The sequence below is a fragment of the Apus apus genome, chromosome 21 (genome assembly GCF_020740795.1).
Source record: "Apus apus isolate bApuApu2 chromosome 21, bApuApu2.pri.cur, whole genome shotgun sequence".
Taxonomy (NCBI): Eukaryota; Metazoa; Chordata; class Aves; order Apodiformes; family Apodidae; genus Apus; species Apus apus.
Window position 1 is genome coordinate 4071753 of NC_067302.1, and position 19356 is coordinate 4091108.

Sequence of the window (19356 nt, forward strand, 5' to 3'; positions counted from 1 at the left end):
AGAAAAACCCCCTGGCACCGTCAGCCCTTGTCGAGACAGTTTTATTTACAGCAGAAGAGCCCCCGGGCTGCTCCAGTGTGCCCAGCAGGGGCACATTCCTCCAGGAAAACCACCCCGTTGTCAACGGGCAGCCCAGGCAAAACATCCTTGGGGAAAAAAAAGCAAGACTGTCACTGCAACATCCTGCCCCGAGGAGGGGGGATTGCAGGAGAAGCCAAAACTCCTGTCCACTCCGGGGGCTGAGCCCTCAGACATGTCCTTAATCCCCCCATGCATCCCCCAGCCTGGGCTGATCCCCCACTTTGCTCCCGGCATTTTTATCTGCAACGAGTTCATGCCAGAGAAGTCCCGGGGGGTGTCAGGGTTCGGCTGCCTCTTGGGGGGGACTGTGCTCGTTCCCAAGCCCCCTTTCAGGGTCCTGCCCCTCCTGCCGTGCCCACCACTCCCTCAGCTCCTGGTACAGCTCCTGGTGCTCTTCCTTCCAGCGCCTGAACTTCTCCGAGGTGAGCGCGGTGTCGCCGAGAAGCTGCTCCAGGGCCTGCAGCTCCACCAGCTTCGCCTGCCGAAGAGGAAGGGCACGTTTTGGGGTGGCTGCCCGTGAGGAAGAAGAAAGGGGTGGGGGGGGGGATTAGGTTTTGGGGCACAGTCCCACCTTGAGCGTGCTCTGCAGGGCCCGCACGGCGTGCACCTTCTCGTTGATGTGCGGGTTGTTGTTGCGGCGGATGAAGGAGCTGCGGCACTGCTCCTGCGTCAGGAACCGCTGCCGGCCCAGCAGGGACACCCCGCCCTGCTTCAGGCACTGCATCAGGCACTCCAGATCCTCCCCGGAGGGGTCTGCGCCAGGAAAAGGGTTGGGCATCCTAACAGGGAGGACAGCCCCACGAGCCGCTGCCCCGAGAGCATCCCGAGGCGCGGCGTGGTGTCCGCTGCAAGGATGCTCAAACACAACCCAGGTGGAGTTACCCAGCCTGGTCCCCCAGGACATACACAGAATCATGGGATGGTTTGGGTTGGAAGGGACCTTAAAGATCATCCAGTCCCAACCCCCTGCATGGGCAGGGACACCTCCCACCAGCCCAGGCTGCTCCAAGCCCCATCCAACCTGCCCTTCAACACTGCCAGGGATGGGGCAGCCACAGCTTCCCTGGGCAACCTGGGCCAGGCTCTCACCACCCTCACACCCAAGAATTTCCTCCTCATGTCCAACCTCCATCTCCCCTCTGCCAGTTTTAATCCATCCCCCTTGTCCTCTCCCTCCCTGCCCTTGTCCCAAGTCCCTCCCCAGCTTTCCTGGAGCCCCTTCAGGCACTGGAAGGTGCTCTAAGGTCTCCCTGGAGCCTTCTCTTCTCCAGGCTGAACACCCCAACTCTCCCAGCCTGTCTCCAGAGCAGAGCTGCTCCAGCCCTCCCATCATCTCTGTGGCTCCTCTGGGCTTTCTCCATGCAAAAATGGTGGTCCTAACTGCCATTACAGGGTACATGCAAGGTGACAGGGTGACAGATGTCACCTACCCATGGGTGAGCAGGGCCGGGGGCTGCCCTGGGGGCTGCTGGCCAAGCTGCTGGGCTCACTGCTGGCTGGGAAGGGCTGGGCTTTCTCCGGGGTGTTTGGAAACCTCCTCTTTGGCTGGAGGAGAGATGGGTGGGAGGTGAGATAAGGATCCTTTGTCCCCTCCTTGGGATGTCCCCTGGGGCCACTCACCGAGTCACATCCGTGCCTGGGGGACTCATCATCTGGGTCCTCAGCTTCTGTCTCACTGTAACAGTCTGGAGCCATGGGGAGAGGACGGTGGGAGCAGAGGGAAGGCCCCAGGCTTCCCCCCCAGCCCTCCCCCCAGGGCTGAGCAGCCTCCCAGACACCCCACCAGGACCCCCATCTCCCGTGGGGGATCCGACCCCCATCTGTCACCCCGGGAGGGGCTCTTACCTTCCTCCCTGTCAGGGACCGACTGGTTGGCCAGTGTGTACTTTGTTTTGGCTGTTACCAGGTGACTGACCCACCTGGGGACAGAAAGGATGGACAGACAGACAAGAGGGTCACAGCCAGCCCCGGGTGGTGGCGCCAGCAGGGGCTGTCACCAGCCAGTGAGTTACTCACATGCTCAGATCAGCCAGGGTTTCTGCAGCGAAGACAAAGGGCTTGTACCTCTGGTGGGAGAGCTGGAACACGCTGGAGGAGACAAGTGTTGGTGCTGGGGCAGCAACAAAGCCAGCCCCGAGCCCCCCATCCAGCCCCCAGAATCACAGATTCCCCATCCTGACCCAGTCCAGAGGTTGGGGCTTTTCCCTGGCATCAGAGATGCTCCAGTCCTCAGCCCCAGCTCAGATGACACCAGGAGGACAATGCATGTCTTGCTCAGAGCATAAGCTCCTGTGTTGCACCACAGCCAGTCCTACCAGCACTGCGGGGACCCCACCAGCCCCATGGGGACCCCACTACCACCACAGGGACATGCAGGTGGTACCCAGCAGGACACACTCCCTTGGGACAGCATCCTCCCCTCCTCAACCATCTGGGAGGTCCACGGTGGGACAGACCCCACTCACTATTTCTTTTTCTGCTCCCTGGTGCTCTCCAGGTCATAGGTGGCCACGTTGATGAGACCCACGGCCTTCTCATCCTGCAAGGGACCCACAGCCACGTCCACCCCCTGCCTCGGCTGCCCAAGGTGGGGCTGGAGGACACCCAGTGTACCCCCCCACTCACGTTGGGGTGGTGGTACCAGTACAGAGTGTGGCCCTTCAGCACGAACCAGCAGCGTTTCCACTTCTGGGCCATGAAGCCCACATGGTCCTTCTTCCTGAGGAGCCAGCCATCGCAGTCCACCCGGCCCAGGTCCCGGCACGAGACCCGCCGGCGGCTCAGCCTGGTGGCCACTCCTGCTGGCCACAGTGGGGGGGGGGTCAAGACCAGGGAAGGGGGAGAAGGGGGGAGAGCCTGGGAGCCCCATTGGTCCCAGCCCAGCAGGGCCCTGCTCACCTTTCGGCCTGCGTCCCGTCTGGGGGCTGCCCTGGATGGGGTGACAGGGACAAGCAGTTAGGGACGACGCAGGGGGGTGATGAGCTGAGCCCCCCCCACCCCCCAGCAGCACCCCCAGCCCCTTAGGGACCCCCGACTCGCAGCAGTGAGCTCAGTGAGGAACCCAGTGAGGCATGTTGGTGTAAGTCCCGCACGTCCCCCCCCTGCCGTCTCCCCAGGTGACCCCCCCCCCAGGCTCAGTGCTCCAGTCCCACCAGCTCTCACCTCGCTGGGGAGCCAGTTGGGCTCTGCACCCCCAGCCCCCACTGCAGGGGCTGCCGTGGGGCTCAGCTCCGCGGTGCAGGCTCTGGCGGCAGCAAGGGTGCCCGCTGGGGTTCCCAGAGGGGTTCCCGGGGTGCCTGGCGGGGTCCTCAGTGGGGTGCCCCCCTCCCGCGCCGCTGCCTCCTCCTCTGCAGCACCTGTGAACAGTGAGCGGGGCTGCAGCCTCCTGTCCTGGGGGGAGAAACCCCTCTGTCCCCAGACACCCCCTCTGTCCCTCGACACCCCCTCTGTCCCCGGACACCCCCTCTGTCCCCAGACACCCCCTCTGTCCCTCGACACCCCCTCTGTCCCCGGACACCCCCTCTGTCCCTCGACACCCCCTCTGTCCCCGGACACCCCCTCTGTCCCCTCCTACCAGGGCCAGGCAGCCTCAAGTCCCTCTCGTCCTCTCCGTCAGTGACAGGATCCAACGCCGAGTCCGGTCCCGAATCCAAGTCGGCAGCAGCACTGGGGGGGGGGGGGAAAAAGGGAACCCTGAGCCTCAAACCCCTTCAACCGCCGCGGGGGTCCCCACTTGGGCTCCGTCTGGCCCCTCACTCTCTCGGGGCACCCACAGGTCTCCCTGCCCGGGGAGGAGCGGGGCTGGAGGTGACAGCGCCGGGTCCCTGGCAGCTCCTGCCCCGCTGCCCGCGCTGCCGCCGGCTCCTCGCACGCCTTTCCATTCCGGGAGAGGAGAAGGGTCATGTCTAAATATAGTTTCAACCCCATTAAAACGTTACCAAGTGAATGAATGACAAACACAACGACTTTTTTTTTTTCCCCTTTCATTCCTTAAGACTCTTGGCAGCTTCCCGGGCTGCTGCCCACGCTGCCAGCACCTTTCACCCCCCCTCCAGAAAAAAACAGCTGGGCAAGGGCTTCGGGTGCACCCAAACACTGCCGGACCAGCCGGGCTGGGGGTGTCAGGGGCTGGGGCTCACCTGGAGGTCAGGGACACGGGGCTCCCCGGACACTCACAGCTCCTGGTGTCGGGAGGATCCACAGTATCCAAAAACGCTCCTGGGAGCTGCAGGTGGAACATCAGGGGGTGCCAGCCCACACCCCCACCAGGGTCCCCCCGGAACTTTAGGGATCACCAGTTTGGTGAGAGACGTTTGGCTCTGAGCATCCTTGCCCGGTGCCCAGCACAGTCCAGTGTGTGGCACTGGGGTTATACTGGGAGAACTGGGATCACTCACCTGCTGCACGGGAGAGGCGGGCCAGCCGGGCAGGTCGAGGGGGAGCTTCTTCAGCACCAGTGTCACCCCGCTCGCCTTCTCCAGCAGCTTCTTTGCCAGATTGACACGTGTCCAACCCACCTGCCCACGCACCCTGGTGAGACAGGGGACAACTCCGGCCCCACACTGTCCCACCCACCCCGTGCACCCTCCAACTTCCCCAAAACCCTCCCCTGCTGCACCACCAGTGTCCCCCATATCCCCCCATCCCACAGGTCTCCCTGGCCATGACTCCTGGGTCCTGCACATTTCCCCAGCCACAGCTCCTACATCCCCCAAATCCTACTCTGCAGCAGCTTCTGCATCCCCCAACCCCACCCCTGGCTCCCCCAAATTCTCCCCAGCTCCTGCAGCCCCCAGGTCCTACCCTCCTGCAGCTCCCACATCCCCCAGATCCCCCTGGCAGTGGCTCCAGGGTCCCCAAAACCTTTCCCAGCTCCTGCATCCTTACAGATCACAGCCCCCATGTCCTCCCAGCTGCAGGTCATCACAGATTCCCCCCACCCCACATCCCCCTGCCATGCTGGGGGTTCCTGACACCCCCCCCCGACTCACCACGACCTGCTCATTGACCTGCACGATCTCATCCCCGGGCAGGATGCGACCCCCGTGGGCAGCCAGGGCCTGGGGCAGAGGCAGGGTGGGAGAGCAGGGTGCTCAGCCCCTGGTGCTCAACCCCCCACCCACCCTGCTTGGCTAACCCACCCCCAGGAGCTCTCCCCCAGGGGTTAACCATTAACCAGCAGCCTGACCTTGCACAGCACCAGCCCTGGGGGGATTGGGGTGTGGAGAGGGGCTCCCACCATGACCCAGGCTGTGCTCACTCATGAGATGAGTTGCAGGGTCTCAGCTGTGGGATGCCACCCCCAGCTCTGGGCTGGGAGATGGGGCAAATTAGGGCCCCAAGAGGATGACAGGATCCATCTGGGTGGGCTGCAGCAGGGATGAGCAGTATTTCCCACAGTAGGCACTAAAAGGGGGTGAGTGGGCAGAGGGTGGCACTGGGGGGTGACAGATTTGGAGGGCAGTACCTCACTCACCTCCGAGGTGGCTGCAGACACGAAGTGTAGGCAGGAGCTGGTAGAGGTGATCTTGAGGCCCTGGGGGGGTTGGTAGGGAGGCATGAGTGGGGTTCAGAGCGTGCTGGCTGTGAGGTCCTGGGGCATGGGGGGGCACTGGGGACTCACCAGTGGGGTGGTGGGGAGCAGTGGGGGGCTTCCTGGGGCCTCAGGAGGCAGTGGTGGGGTGTCAGGGGACCTGGAGGTGTTTCCCCATGGGCTGGTGGGCATCGTTGGTGTGTCAGGAGATGTTGGAGGGCTGTCCCACAGGCCATGAGGCAGCGTCGGGGTGTCGGGGGTCACTGGGGGGCTGCCCCGTGGGCCGGGGGGCAGCTCCAGCCCCACACGCTCCAGCACAGCCCTGCAGTCCAGCAGCGTGGGGGGGCTGCAGCCCAGGATGCTCTCACAGATGCCCCCAATGTGCTGGCACTGCGGGGAACAGCAAAGGGGGGAGAGAGGGGGGCTGAGGGGGAGGGTCCTCGCAGCACTGCCCCTTCCCCCCCCCCCCACCCCCGTGGCCCCTGCCCCCTCCTCACTCCACACTTACAATCCTCAGGATCCGACCGTCCCTCTCAGCTGCAGGGCAGTCCTGAGGGGGACAAGGCGCGGGGCTGAGCAGGACAGGATGGCTCAGCACCCTCAGCTGGGGGGGGGCGGGCCCCGTGGGGAACCCCCCCCACTGTAGCACATCCCCCCCATCACCCCAGCTCCTCCCCTTCCAGCCGGCAGAGCTTTGAGGGACAGCAGAGCAGCTGGATGGCTCCCACCCCCGCCAGCACCGTGCCCATCACCGTGGGCTCAGGGCAGCCTGCCCCACCGCCCCCAGCCCCGACACCCACCGCCTGCAGGGTCTCTGCCAGCTGGGCACAGAGCAGGACGATGTCCCGGCTGGCCGAAAAGTCGTTGAGGGTGGAAAAGAGGTACCTGGGGGGAGGGATGAAGGGATAGAGAGGTCAGCACCCAGCGTGGGGGGCACCCAGCACCCATAGATGCCTGTGCTCCCGCCCCGACCTGTTCAGCCAGGAGAAGAGCCCCTTGGCAGCCGCCACCAGGTCGACGACACGGGCCAGGAGGGTGAGGGGGGGCGGCCGGGGGGCAGCCCCTGCCGGTGGCCCCCCCAGCACCAGGCTCTGGGTGCCCAGGGCCAGCTCCCGCAGCCGCTCGGTCAGGGTCCGCAGGCTGGTGCTGCCCAGCCCCGCGTCCTGCAGGGGGGACAGGGACGCTGGGGGACTTGAGGGTGGTGGGGGTCTCCGGATTCCCCCCACATTCCCCTCTCAACCCAACCCAGGGTGCCCCTGAATCCTCCCTCAGTTCAGGCTGCCCCCCCCCACGTCCATCCACCTACTCCCCCCACAGCTCAGGGTGCTCCCGTGTCTCCCCTCTCTATTCAGCTCAGGGAGCCCCTGTAGCCCCCCTCTCCACCCAATCCAGGGTACCCCCACATCCTTCCCCTCCAGCCCAGCATCCCTTTGTCTGTCCCCCTCTATCTAGCCCAGGGTGCCCCCAAAACCCATCTCCACCCAGCCCAGGGTGCTGCCACAATCCCCCTCCACCCAGCTCAGGGTACCCCTATGATGTCCCCCCTCTATCCAGACCAGGTTGCCCCTGAATCCCCCCAAGACCAGAGTACCCCCACCCTACCCCTTGACCACGGGACCCCAGCAGCACCCAGGGGTGCCAGCACTCACCAGGGCACGGAGCTGCTCCACGGCTTCCAGCAGCAGCTCCTGGTGGCCCAGGGGCCACACGCCCAGCTCCTCCAGCCCCCCGGCCGACAGCCCCAGCAGGTCGGGCCCCGCCAGCCCCCACGCCTCGAAGGGGTACCCCTGCACCTCGGCGTCCAGCCCTGCCCACAGCCCTGCCCTAGAGCCAGCAGCACCCGGGGCGGGGGGGGGAGGGCGGAAACCAGCACCCCCTGCCCACGTCCCTGCTGGTCCCTGGCCCCGTGACCTCGGAGGGGTTTGACTCCCGGCTGCTGGGAAGGCTCATTCCATGCAATGAGTTTGCCCGGTCTCCGCCCAGACAGTGGGGATGGCCAGACTCCCACCCCAAGCATCAGCTGAGTCCAGGGACTGACCCACCACCCCGGGGACAAGGGGAAAGGTCTGACACCCTCCCACACACCCCCTCAAGCCACCTACATGTCCCCAAACTGGTGACAACCTAACCCAGCACCCCACCCCACCACCAGCTGGATGCAGGGACCAACCCTCTCCCGGGACCTGCCACCTCCCCCAGCCACCCACTTGTCCCCAAACCAGTGACAACCCGACCCAGACCCCCCCCTACCAGGGAAAAGGGCTGCCACCCCCCCAGCCCTGCCAAGCCACCCACATGTCCCCAAACAGGTGACAACCCACCCCAGACCCCTATCCCAGGGCCAGCAACAGGGTCACCCCAGAGCCAGCCCCGGGGTCACCCCACGGTTGGGGGGCACCCATGTCAAGGCGGGGGGACGGGGGGGGGGTCTCACCTCGGAGCCAGGCGGCCGCCCGTGCCGGGCTCCAGGTGCCCACGGGCTCCATGGCGGCCAGGCCGGAACCGGCGGCGGGAGCGGCCGCTCACCTGCGCCAGGGACGGGCGGAGCCATCGGCGCACCGCTCACCGCCCAGTACGGCCCAGTACAGCCCAGTACGGCCTTCCGTGGGCACACCCCGGTGAGTCACCGCCCGGACGGTGACACACGGCTGCCGAAACCCTCCTCCGGGGAAACAGCACCCATCCAGGGAGCCCCCCCTGCCTCAAGTTTCCCTTCCTCAGCTTCATTTTCCCCTCCCCAATCTCAGTTCCCCCACCTCCCCCAGCCTCAACATCCACCCCACTGTCCCCAGGCACTGCATGCTATAAAGGGCTGAGTCCCAACAGAACTCATGACACTAAAGGGTGTGTCGTCCCGTCCCCCTCCCGGCCCCCATCCCGAGGTGCCCTGTAGGTGTGAGGTTTGGCCACACAGACCCCCAGGAAAGCATGAGGGTGGAGGGAGCCCCTTCTCAGCCCCCTCCCCACCACTCACGGATTGGCGGGGGGGGGGGGAGAATCACACCCTCCCCCGCAATGGCACAATTCCCACTCCTTCCTTCGCAAGTGGGGAAACTGAGGCAGGGGAGCAGCCTGCACTCTGGCCTGCAGAGAAGCTGCCCCCCTCAAGCTCTCCACACCCCAAACCTGCACTGGGCTGGCGCTGTCCAACCACCCACCCCTCGTCATCCCCCCCCCCCGCCTCGCCTTTGCGCTCGGGGGAGCAGCGGGTGCTGATCGCTCCTGACAGCGACGCGGCGCTCGCCGGGTTCGTGCCGCCCTTCCCGGGGGGCCCGGCAGGCAGGAGACAAGGCACGGAGCCCCTCGCTGCGGCCCCAGGGTTGAGGGTCCCAAGGTTGGGGTTGTGTGTGTTGGGGGGGGGGGGGTGTCCAGTCCTGCTGACCCACCCGCTCCGATCCTGCTGCTCCTCACCGCGCCATGATCATCCGCCCCCGCCGCTTGACCCCGGGGTATTTCCGTCTGCTCCAGGTAAGGGGGGGAGCGGGGTCGGGGGGGAGCCCAACAGGGACCCCCCGTGCTGCCCACCAGGCCTGCTGGCCACGGGGGCCGTGCTCGGCCAAATCCCAGCTCCAGGCTGGCAGCGAAGGTGCTGCTGGTGGAGCCCCACAAACGCTGCACGGGGCACCCCAAAAGCACCCATCGACATCCTGGGGGGGAGCCACAAAGCTGCCCCCATCGCCCTCACATCCCAGGGTGGGATGGGGATGTGCAGGGCACAGCTGCAGGTCCCCTGTCCCTGTGGGGTTGGGGGGGGGGGTGTCTCACAGTGCGCCCCTCTCCCCTCTCCTCTCTCCCCCCACAGATGCAGCTGGCAGCTGGGCGGGGGGCTGAGCCGGGGGGGCGGCTGCTGACCCCCCTGGCCCTGCTGCTGGCGGCTGCTGGGCTCTGCCTCTCCATCTACAGCACCCGGAGGATGGCTGGCCCTGCCAAGGCCCCCCCAGAGCCATGAGGAGGGGGCTGGCAGGGCCACGGGGACATCCCCAGGGGGGTTTTGGGGTCCCCCTCTGCCCGCTGGCCCCCGCCTGAGCGGAGCTGCCGGATACGGATCCTTTCCAGCTCGTCTACGCCACGTCCAGCCCTTCCCTCTGTGCCTGGGAAGTGCAGCATCCCGGGGCTGGGGGACACAAGCCTCTGCCCCCCTGTCTGTCCCTGCTTTTGGGAGCCAGTTCATGGACTGGGATGGTGAACAGAGAAGCCACCTCCAGGCTCCTCACTGAGCAGCTGTGGGACACCAGGATCCACGACAAGAGGCTGAATGGACAGACAGAGGAGCTGGATGCTGCATCCATCTTCATCTCCCCCCACTTAAGCAAAGGGGTCCGGGGGGGCCCCTTGCCCCCGAGTGGTGGCCACACAGACCCCCGTCCCCACGGGGACCACGCTGTGGCCACAGCCAGCCCAGCCCTGCGGAAAGGAGGTCAGCGCCGGGTGCTGTTAAGTAACACAGCAGGAATGGCTGGGACCAGAGGGAATGGCTGGGACCAGACCAGCCTCCACAGCAACAGGGAGGGGGGAGAGGGGGCCAACGGGGTCAGCATTGTGTCCCCTGGGCAGGCACATCCCACTGGGATGGGGTCTGCATCCTTCCCAGCCCCCTAACACCCACTGATCCCTCGCACAGCTGCAGTTGGAGCTGCCAACAACTAGATTTAGTCACCCTGATCTCCCCAGAGCTGGGGGGGGACAAATCCAGGCAGGCTGCATGGAAATAAAGGCTTTCCTGCAAGCACAGCTCTGTTGTCACGCTGCCTTTCTGCTCCAGCCCAGCATCATGTCCCCACCTCAGCAGAACATCCAGCCTGAGGGTTTTGCTGCATCCACAAGACCCCTCTGCAGGACCTCGTTGTGGCATTGCCACATGAAGTCCCCCAAGAGCACGGCAGGCAGAGGCAGTGTCACCAGTGGGATCACAGCAGCATCAGGCTGGTGGACACGAGGTGGGGAGGAGGCTGATCACACCCCCCCCACACAACCTCAGCCTGCCATGAAGACAAAATCACTCCCAGGCATTGTGTTTTAGGAGACAGGAGCCCAAAAGTATCACTGCCGGATGGACACCAGCCCCTCTCAAGGCCCACAATGAGCTGCTCACTACAGCCCCAAGTGCTTCACTCGAAATCCCCCCCAAAAGCAGCCCCATATCTGCTACCAGCAGGCTGGGAACCCCCTGCCAGCCTCAGCACCCTGCCCAGGCAGCAGCAGGATGAGGCCATCCCTGCAGGCTGGCACAAACGCTGGCAAGATTTCCCTTTGCACAATCAGAAAGAGCACAACACCCAGAGGTCAGCCCAAGGGGTGGCCACCACCCTCCAGCCAGGGCCTGGGTCACACTCAGGGAGCTCCCAACACCGCTGGCCTGTTGGTTGACATATTTTAATGAGTGACTCACCGAGATCAACCTCTGAGAGAGGCCTAAAACTGCTCTAAAAAGCAAAGATATGAGTGCACAGTGACATCAGCGCTCAGGGAAGAAGCACCTTGCCCTTTCCCTGAAAAGGAGGACACGCAGGGAGGGCAGCCAGGGTCCCTCTGGCTCCTGCTCCTCATTAGTGCTCCGGGCTGCTGGGAGGAGCGGTGCCTTTGCTGCCAGGCTGCACTGGGGCGTGTTTTTCTCACAAAACCGAGGACAAAGATGCCCTTATGGAGCTGCCCAGCCCCTCAGTCCACGCTCAGCTGGATGCCTCCATCTCAACAGCCTCCTCCAGGGGTTGGGTCTGCACCTCCACTTTCTTCGGGGGGATGTAGGAGCCCATCCCAGCAGCGCGCTCGGCCTCCTCCTGCGTGTACGGAGCCTCCCGCAGCTGCTTCAGCCTGTGGGGAAGGCAAGGAGGGGGGGTTGAAGCCTTTCACCTTCCACTCTGGCTCCCCAAAACCAGCCCAGCCCAGCCCCGGCACTCCCACCCTCCTCACCCCAGTGATGTGGGGCAGGGGGCTGTGCCCTGCCCCGGGGATGGATGCAGGTCCACAGGGCGGCTCAGGACCCTGCTCAGTCCCCTCCTCACCTTTTCTTGTGCACCTTGGACCTGAAGTGTTCCTTCATGCTGGTCAGGTCTATGAAGTAGCGCCTGTGGGGGACAAGAGGCCAGGGGTCAGGGGGCCCTGAGATGGGAACTGGACTGGGAGAGCCCTACTGAGGGGCCAAGGTCCTCCCACACCCTTGGGGCCAGCTCCCCCGGGGCCAGAGCCCCTCCCGAGACCAGAACAAGCTCCCCCCAGAATTTAGAGCTCCCCTCGGGAAGGTGAGCCCCCCTCCAAGAGCCAGGGACCCCCGATGGGACCAGCACAAGCTCCTCTCAGGGGGCAAGGTCCCTCCCAACACCCGGACAAGTTTCCTGCAAGGAGTTAGAGCCCTCCAGAAGCAAAGGACCTCTCCCTGGGACCAGAACAACCCTCTCTCATGGACCCCCCAGCACCAGGACAACCCCCTCCCAGGAGCCAGGGATGCCCGAGACCACGACACCCCCTTCCCCGCCGGCTCCAGGCAACCCCGAGAACCTGGGCAAGCCACCCCAAGGGTTAGAGCTCCCCTTAGCCAGCTCCCCCCCGCCAGAGCTCCCAAGCCCCGGCGCGGGGACCCCCACCGCCCCAGCCCACGCACGCGCAGTGCAGGCAGTAGAACTGGCCGCAGCCCGGCAGGTCGGGGTCCGGCTCTTGCCGCAGCAACCGGGCAGCGTTCTGGGGCTGCAGGTCCCCGTGGATCTCGTCCAGGTCACGGCGGCGCCGCTTGGTCTTTAACTGCCGGGCCAGCGAGTGCGCCCGGTGGGCGCCGGTGCGGCGGCCGTTCCGCGGGGACATGGCGGGACCACGCCGGGACGGGACCCGCACTGCGCAGGCGCGGGCTGCTACAGGCCCCGCCCACTGCGGGGGACACCACGCCCACTTTCAGACATAAATACCATGTCGCCACGGCCACGACACGACAGGCCCCGCCCACCAAGCCAGACGCTTACACTACATTTGCATAACCACGCCTACTCGCCCACAGACCACGCCCCCCGCTCCGTCCCACGGCGCTGCCCTGGGCCCCCCCCCCCGCCCTCGCCCCCCGCCCCGGGACCGGCCTGTGTCCCCAGGGCACATCCGCGTCCCCCCCCAGGGAGATGCCACCCGATGGCGGCTGTCCCCAGGCTGCCCTGCCACAGGGCCTGGCCTTGGGGTGACCGGGACCCGTGCTGCCCCGGTCACTGGTGTGATGAGTTGGGGAGGGCTCAGCACCACGTGTCCCGCCACTGATCGGGTTTCCTTTCCCCCCCCCCCCCCCCCGACTCCGGTCCGTAGTGATCAATTATGGATGGGGACCCGCGACAGGGGGAGCGCCGAGCCCCAGCATCTGCTCTGCACTGTGGGCTTAAGGCGGGCCCAGCCTTTGGGGTTCCCTGTGGATGAGGGGTACTGGGTAGGCTGGGCCAGAGGCGGGGGGGGGGGGATTGGGGATGACCAGAGCAGCTGCCCCCGTGCTGCCCCCAGCTCAGGCTGGGCTCAGGTTCCCCTTTGTGCATTGGAAGTGGCCCCTGAAACTTTAATGAAGCCACTGGATCACCGGGGCGCTGCGGGGGGGGGGGCCCGCACCCCTCCCACTCCCCGCGGCACCCACCGGCTCCTGGCCCCGCTAAGCCCCTCAGCATGAGCCAGGGCTTCTGGAGGCTCTACAAGGCCAAAGTGCTGCAGACCCTGGGGGGAGCGCGGGCAGACGGGGCTCTGCAGGAGGAGGTAGGGTGGGGTGGGTCACTGCCAAGCCTAGGTCCCCCCAAAATGGGGTGACCAACCGCCTCTGCCCTCACATGGGGGCTTCATTGCAGGGAGACTCCCCCGAGCTGATGGAGACAGCCAAGCCCCCCGCGCTGATGGAGGAGGGACCCAGCCCTGTGTCCCAGCTGGCGAGGAAGGTGAGGAGGGGGCTGGGGGGACTAGGGGCTGAGGAGGGTCTGCCAGGACCTGGATGTCCCCGGTGAGCCGGTGCTGCTTCCCCGCAGGTGCAGGGGGTGGGTGCCCGGGGCTGGAGGACGCTTTCGTCCCTCTTCACCCGTGAGGACGAGGACCAGCTGCTCAGCCCAGAGTCCTGCGCAGACCAGTAAGTTGCAGCTCGGTTGGGGGGCGGGGGGTGGGACCCCCTAGCCGGAATCCGTTTGAGCCCCCACATCCCCCCATCCTGTCACCTGCATCCCTCTCCTCTGCCTGTACCCAACAGGGCTGGGATGGGGGGCAGAAGCAGGGGGAGTGATATGGAGGGGGAACACGGCAGGGCGTGGGGGTCCCGGTCCTGGCCACTGCGGGACCCCTCAAGAAGGGTCCCCAGGCTGACGTCCCCACTCTTGCTCTCTCCCCAGCCCGCTGGCCGCCTCGCCACCCGAGCCGTCCCCCTTCCAGAAGGAGCCCGACCTGTGGGAGCTCTTTGTTGCCAAGTGGCAGCAGGCGGCGGGGCCAGACACGGGGGTGTCCCCCCCGGAGCCGGATGAGAGCCCCGGGGAGCCACCGGGTGAGGATGACAGCGACCTGCGGGAGCCGGAGGAAGGGGCGTTCCACTGGGGCTTCCTGACCGGCAAACTGGCTGAAATCCGGAATAAAACTGCCCCCAAGGGCAATTAGAGGAGAAGGAGGAGGAGGAGAGGGCCAGACTCTCCAACAGGGTGGGCAGCCCCCCAGACCGTGCCCCAGGGTTCCGTGGTGGGTTTCGGGGACACGTCTGCACTAAAGACGCCGAGATGCCCCTTTTCCCTGAGCCTGGTGCTTTTTTCACCCTAACCTCCCCCCAGCAGCCCCATCACACGGTGGGGATGGGGAGATGACACCCCCCGGCCCCAAAGCAGCCCCCCCCGCCCACGCAGCCTGGGCTCTGCCCACACCAACCACGCACCCTGCCAGGCTAGAAAAAAAAAAAAAACAAACAAATCGGTTTATTGAGAGCTGCTCTGGCCCCAGTATCCCCTTTTTTCTGGGGAGAAGGGGGTTGTGGGGTGGGTGCTGCTCTCCCCACCCCTCCAGGCCGCTGTGGCAGGGGAACAGCAGCCTGCCAGGTCAGGGAGAGCCTCACCAGGGGAGCCCCTTCCCCATCTGCCCCTCGGGTGCCCCCCACCCAGCCCTCAGCCCTGGGTCCAGGGTAAACCTGGTGGCTCTGGGGGGGCCAGGGTAGACCTGGTGGCCCTCCCAGCCCCAGCAGACCCATGGCACCAGGATCAGCGGTGCCACCAGGACCAGCAATGCCACCAGCCCATTGACAGTGTCCAGTGAGGGACACATCCAGCAGGCGGGACCCACACGGATGTCCCTGTCCCCACCCGGGCTGTTCCTGCTCACACGGTGGACTCCTTGGCAGCCGCCCAGGCTCTCTGGCAGCCGTAGAGCCACTTGATGACACGGGCGTTGCGTTCCACCACCGAGACACCAGAGCTCAGCCGGGTGTCCGGCTCCTCCTCGCTCGGCCCCTCGCCCCCCTCGCTGCCCCCCGAGGCTCTCCCGGCCTCCGACTCGCAGGATCCGTGGAGCCGACCCGAGCCGTTGTCCCAGCCCGCCGGCCCGAACCGCTCCTGCCCCAGCAGCTCCACCAGCCCCCGGTCCAACCCGCAATAGTTAAAGAACCTCTCCTGCTCCGAGAGCGGCAGGGACACGCGCAGGGCCAGCGCCTGCTTGCTGGGGGGCTGGGGGGGCTGGGCCACGGGGCTACCGGGCACAGGGAAGATGTCACCGCTGCCGCCACCGCTGCTGGCACCCGGCGTCCTCTCCTCCTCCTTCCCCGCAGGCACCCACAGCATGGGGGTCTCGGGGCTCTGGGGAGCTGGTGGCCCCTCATCCAGCCCCCTGGCCGGAGGGGAGCTGGGGGGTGTGTCTCTGAGGGATCCCTGGAAGAGCCGTCGCACCAGCCCGGAGCTCTTGGCGTTCTCCTTGTCTCCTCCCGAGCAGTCCCGTTTCTGCCGGTAGATGATGAGGGAGTCGGGTCTCAGCAGGCGCCTGCCACCCGCCCGGCGGGACACGGGGGACTGAGGACACGGCAGCTTCCTGGGCTCCGAGCCCTGACACAACTCGTTGCACTGCTGACGGGCCAGGAGGCGCCGGCCGCGGGGGGAGAGCCGGGGCGAGCAGCCCCGCAGCGCCGGCTCCTGCCGGCTGTTGATCACCTGCTGCGACTTCACGTACTTGGCTTTATCTGCCTCCAGCCGCTCCACGGCGCTGGGTACCCGACCCCCGCTGCCCCCCCGGCACTCGGGACCCCGGTTCAGCCAGGCCAGGGGGGATCCGCGGCCGGGGGTCACCAAGCGCAGGTTGCTGGAGGCACAGACAGCGAGAGAGGGGCTGCCCAGGGGCACCATCACCCCCCCCCCCCCAGCCCCGAAATGGCACCTCTGGTGGCTTTGATCCTCCCGGGAGGAGGGGGGCTCTGGTGCTGCAGCTGGGGGGGATCCCAAAGCTCCACTCGGTTTCTGGATTTTGACCCTGGGAGGAGAGAGGAGAGCCAGGGTCAGCGCTGGGGGGCAAAGTGGGGCTGGGGGTCCCCTCAAGGAGGCAGGGAGGGGGCAGCGAGCCCTGCCAGGCAGGAACAGCCCGTGGGCAGGAAGAGCGAAGCGCCGAGCATCCGCCGGCTTCACCCACATCCCAGCAGTGGCTTCCAACAGGAAAAAATACCGGGACTGGTCACCTTATCTTTCTGAGAGCAGAGACAGGAGAACAAAGCCCCTGTGCTGAGCTGGCCAGCTGCCCCCCGCTGGGTCTGCAGCCCCGGCAGGGGCTGGGGGATGTTTTGGGGGTGTCTGTGCCGTGGTCCCCGCAGCCGGGCTGAGCTCGGCTGCCTGGGAGGGAGGGTCCTGCTCCCGCTCATTCCGTGGGAGTCGTGGAGCAACGGGGCTTTTTATCCACCCTGGGGTGCTGAGCTGTACCCCAGCATCCTGGGAATGTGAATCCAGCAGCGGTGGAGGCAGGTGCCAGGTGGGGGGGTCTGGAGCTTGACCCAGGGGCAATAAATACCCAAAGCAGATGGTTCCTCTGCTGAGCAGAAGAGGATCGAATGGCTGTGAAGAGCAGCTGACCCAGCCCCACAGCCTCCCGAGGTGACAGCGGGGACACGGGGCCGGGCAGAGCAGGACTCACTAGAGAGCAGAGCCCTGGAGCCACCTGCCCATGCTCCTCCACACCCAGCCCGCGGCTCCAGCACCGCATCCATCCCCTGGTACAGCCACGCGGTTTGTCTGGTCTGTGCTCCCAAGGGATGAGCCCCCCCAGCCTCCCCCAGTGCTGAGGGGCTGCCCCGGGCACACAGTCCCATCACCCACTGGCTTCAACCCACCAGGACACGACTGCCCGTGTCCCCGCCCGCCCCCAGCCCAGCCCCGCTGCCGGGACCCGTGCTGAGCTGCTGGATTCAGAGTCTGGAGGGTACTCACCTGAGCCCAGGCAGGGATGGGATTCAGAGACGGGATGCAGGGATGCTCCAGTCTCTCTCTGCTCCTGCCCCTCAGCAAACGGAGTCCAGAGTTGCCGAGCCTCATATAGAGGGTGAGGAAGAGGAAGAGCCACCCCGTTAACCCCTGCCAGCCCGGCCCCGTCCGCAGGAGCCCACCCTGTGTTCTCCCTGCCCCTCCACAGCCTTCACACCCCCCGAAGCCCTGCCCAGCCAGAGTTAACCCTCCTCCTGCTGCAGCTCCAGCTCACCTCTGCCAGCTCTCTTCCTCCCTGCGAGAGCCTGGCTGGGATTTTGGGATCCACAGCAGAGATCTCTTGCCTCCTCCCAGGCAGGACAGAGTCTCTCCATCCCCCGCAGCACACGGGGCATCAGGAATAGGACAAGGAAACCATGTCCACACAGGCAGCTTCTCCCACATCCACCCTGAGCTGCTGGGTGCAGCTCAGGAGCAGTTTCCCACCCTGATCCCCTTCCCCAGGATCCCACCCTGGCCCCAAGGCTGGCGAGGGGGAAGAAGGAGGAAGGGTCCTTCTGGTACCTTCTCTACTGGTGGTGAAAGAGTCAAAGCCAGCCCTGAAGCCAGGCCGGTTCCTGCCTCCTCTTCCCCCTCTGGGAAGGGCTGTAAATCGCAGGAAGCCACAATGGGCTGGAGCTGGCCCAGGGGTTATTTTTAGGCTGCCCTCTCCCCTTCCCGAGGGCTGAGCACTCCCATGGGGGCAGCCCCCAGCCCCCATCCCCAGCGCCTGCCTGGGGGGCTGCAGACGTGGTATTGCAGCAATGACACATGGAGGGGGAGGAGGACATGCTGCACCCCAAGCTGGGCTTGGAGCAGGGTGGGAGAAAGCACCTGGTGCTCCACAGAAACCCCCCAGTCCCTCTGACAGCCAGTATGGATGGGGAGCTGGGGCACAGCCCATGCTCGCAGGGGCTTAGGGGACTCCAGAGGGGACAAAGCCATGGCATCCATCCCCAGGATCCATGGTCCCTGGATGAGAGGGGACCCGTCTCCAGGCACTGCTGACCTCCACCCCAGTTCCTTCCTGCTGGGAACCGGGGCTGGGTCGGTATCCAGCACCTCCCTGAGAGACAGCTCCGGTGCCAGGAAGGGGCCAGGACTCCTGGGCTGACGAAAATCGAGGTGAAAATGGAGACTGAGCAGGATGAGAGCAGCCAGGGCTCGGGCAAGCTCTGCCAGCACCGGAAAAAAATTCCCAGTGAAAGCAAGGAAGGGACAACCCACCTATTCTATTCTAATAAACCGGGAGGGGGGCAGCACAGGCAGCTCCCAGCAGGGCTTGGGCTCTGTGTGCAGGATGTGGCCACGCTGGAGCAAAGCCAGTTGTCTCCAGAGGAAGATGGGGAAAAGGATGGGGCTGAGTGATGGGAGAAACCTGTGGCAGCCCTGGGAATCCACCCTGGAAAGAGAGCACCTGGGTTCTCATGTGGGAGAGGGGCAGCCGACAGGACCTTCTTTGTAACTGCAGGCAAGATGAATCACTGTTTATTAGGACAGGTTTTATTTTCCAAGCTGGAATCCCGATGGCCGTTCCAGTAAAGCCACAAGTGAGTAAGAGCAGCCTTGGATTCACCTTTCTCAGGCGGATGCAGGTTGTTCCCATGGGATGCTCCTACCAAATGTTTGTCCCAGCCCTCCCCTCCAGCTCCTCCTTGGATCACCCACCAGGCACTCACTGTTGAACTGTTATCTTTGGACAAGGCAGATTCCCTTTGGGAAAATACTAAGAGGGAGGGTTTGAAGGGCCCTTCCTGGCATTAGGATTCCAGGCAGCTCCCACCTCCCCTGGGGAGGTGATGAGGGTTTGTTTCATCCCTTTGACTTCCAGGATTTACCCCACTAATGAGCCTCCTGTAAATGCACCAGGTGGGGTTTCTTACTCACATGGATGCTCCAAGTCCCTGGTCATTATTTAAGGTTCCCCAGAGCAATCACAAGGTGCTCCCTGCTCTCTGGGGGGCTCTGCTTCCCTCCTGGAACAACAGGAAGCAAGCACAGTGCCAGGCAAGCAAAGCAACCCCAGGCACAACCCAGGTCAGGCCACATGGAAACTTCCAGCCATTGGTCTGGGAGAGGAATTCTGAGCAATTCCTCAAAGGTCACAAGTCCCCCAGCACAGACACTCCCTTTGTCACTTTTCAGACCATGTCCAGCTCCCCATCAACCAGCCCTGCTCCCCACAAGCCCTCCTCCCTCCTGGCCCATGGGAAAGGGGGGACACTAGCCCTGCTAATGACAGCCCACCCCAGGAGGAGGAGCAGCAGCAGAGCAGCACGGCCAGCACAGGGCTCCCAGTGCCACTCTGACAGATCCAGGTGAGCAGGCAGGGGACAC

General features: G+C 65.3%; 4 protein-coding genes across 4 annotated transcripts; 1 reads left to right on the forward strand and 3 right to left on the reverse strand.

The window, feature by feature from the left end:
- Positions 1-25: 25 nt before the first annotated feature.
- Positions 26-8100, reverse strand: CNKSR1 (connector enhancer of kinase suppressor of Ras 1). The gene is made up of 21 exons (XM_051637809.1): positions 8049-8100; positions 7264-7421; positions 6587-6777; positions 6415-6499; positions 6123-6164; positions 5705-6004; positions 5558-5617; positions 5073-5141; positions 4479-4598; positions 4221-4306; positions 3656-3747; positions 3244-3437; positions 2980-3010; positions 2707-2879; positions 2547-2620; positions 2098-2169; positions 1927-2000; positions 1702-1766; positions 1512-1626; positions 653-834; positions 26-559 (listed from the first exon to the last, which is right to left on the reverse strand). The coding sequence occupies exons 1-21, from the start codon at positions 8098-8100 to the stop codon at positions 359-361; spliced, it is 2436 nt and encodes an 811-aa protein (XP_051493769.1). The 3' UTR covers positions 26-358.
- A 2871-nt stretch (positions 8101-10971) lies between these two features.
- Positions 10972-12444, reverse strand: ZNF593 (zinc finger protein 593). Its single transcript, XM_051637930.1, has 3 exons — positions 12213-12444; positions 11617-11679; positions 10972-11425 (listed from the first exon to the last, which is right to left on the reverse strand). Exons 1-3 carry the CDS (start codon positions 12407-12409, stop codon positions 11284-11286), a joined length of 402 nt encoding a protein of 133 aa, XP_051493890.1. The 5' UTR covers positions 12410-12444; the 3' UTR covers positions 10972-11283.
- Positions 12445-13222: 778 nt separating this feature from the next.
- On the forward strand, positions 13223-14200 carry C21H1orf232 (chromosome 21 C1orf232 homolog). Its single transcript, XM_051637934.1, has 4 exons — positions 13223-13324; positions 13414-13500; positions 13588-13685; positions 13942-14200. The coding sequence occupies exons 1-4, from the start codon at positions 13238-13240 to the stop codon at positions 14198-14200; spliced, it is 531 nt and encodes a 176-aa protein (XP_051493894.1). The 5' UTR covers positions 13223-13237.
- A 283-nt stretch (positions 14201-14483) lies between these two features.
- FAM110D (family with sequence similarity 110 member D) lies at positions 14484-17071 on the reverse strand. Its single transcript, XM_051637897.1, has 2 exons — positions 16987-17071; positions 14484-16042 (listed from the first exon to the last, which is right to left on the reverse strand). Exon 2 carries the CDS (start codon positions 15916-15918, stop codon positions 14905-14907), a length of 1014 nt encoding a protein of 337 aa, XP_051493857.1. The 5' UTR covers positions 15919-16042; positions 16987-17071; the 3' UTR covers positions 14484-14904.
- Positions 17072-19356: the final 2285 nt, after the last annotated feature.

Bases quoted from the DNA above. Each gene is read 5' to 3' on its own strand.
- CNKSR1 (XM_051637809.1), bottom strand. From the start codon at position 8,100: ATGGAGCCCGTGGGCACCTGGAGCCCGGCACGGGCGGCCGCCTGGCTC. The intron at 6,500-6,586 runs GTCGGGGCGGGA...CCCTCCCCCCAG, and splicing joins CTCTTCTCCTGGCTGAACAG to GTACCTCTTTTCCACCCTCA. The intron at 835-1,511 runs GTAGGTGACATC...TTCCTGGCGCAG, and splicing joins CCGGCCCTGCTCACCCATGG to ACCCCTCCGGGGAGGATCTG.
- ZNF593 (XM_051637930.1), bottom strand. From the start codon at position 12,409: ATGTCCCCGCGGAACGGCCGCCGCACCGGCGCCCACCGGGCGCACTCG. The intron at 11,680-12,212 runs GTGCGTGGGCTG...TGTCCCCCACAG, and splicing joins TTCTACTGCCTGCACTGCGC to GCGCTACTTCATAGACCTGA. The intron at 11,426-11,616 runs GTGAGGAGGGGA...CCTTCCCCACAG, and splicing joins TCCAAGGTGCACAAGAAAAG to GCTGAAGCAGCTGCGGGAGG.
- C21H1orf232 (XM_051637934.1), top strand. From the start codon at position 13,238: ATGAGCCAGGGCTTCTGGAGGCTCTACAAGGCCAAAGTGCTGCAGACC. The intron at 13,501-13,587 runs GTGAGGAGGGGG...GCTTCCCCGCAG, and splicing joins TGTCCCAGCTGGCGAGGAAG to GTGCAGGGGGTGGGTGCCCG. The intron at 13,686-13,941 runs GTAAGTTGCAGC...CTCTCTCCCCAG, and splicing joins CCAGAGTCCTGCGCAGACCA to CCCGCTGGCCGCCTCGCCAC.
- FAM110D (XM_051637897.1), bottom strand. From the start codon at position 15,918: ATGGTGCCCCTGGGCAGCCCCTCTCTCGCTGTCTGTGCCTCCAGCAAC.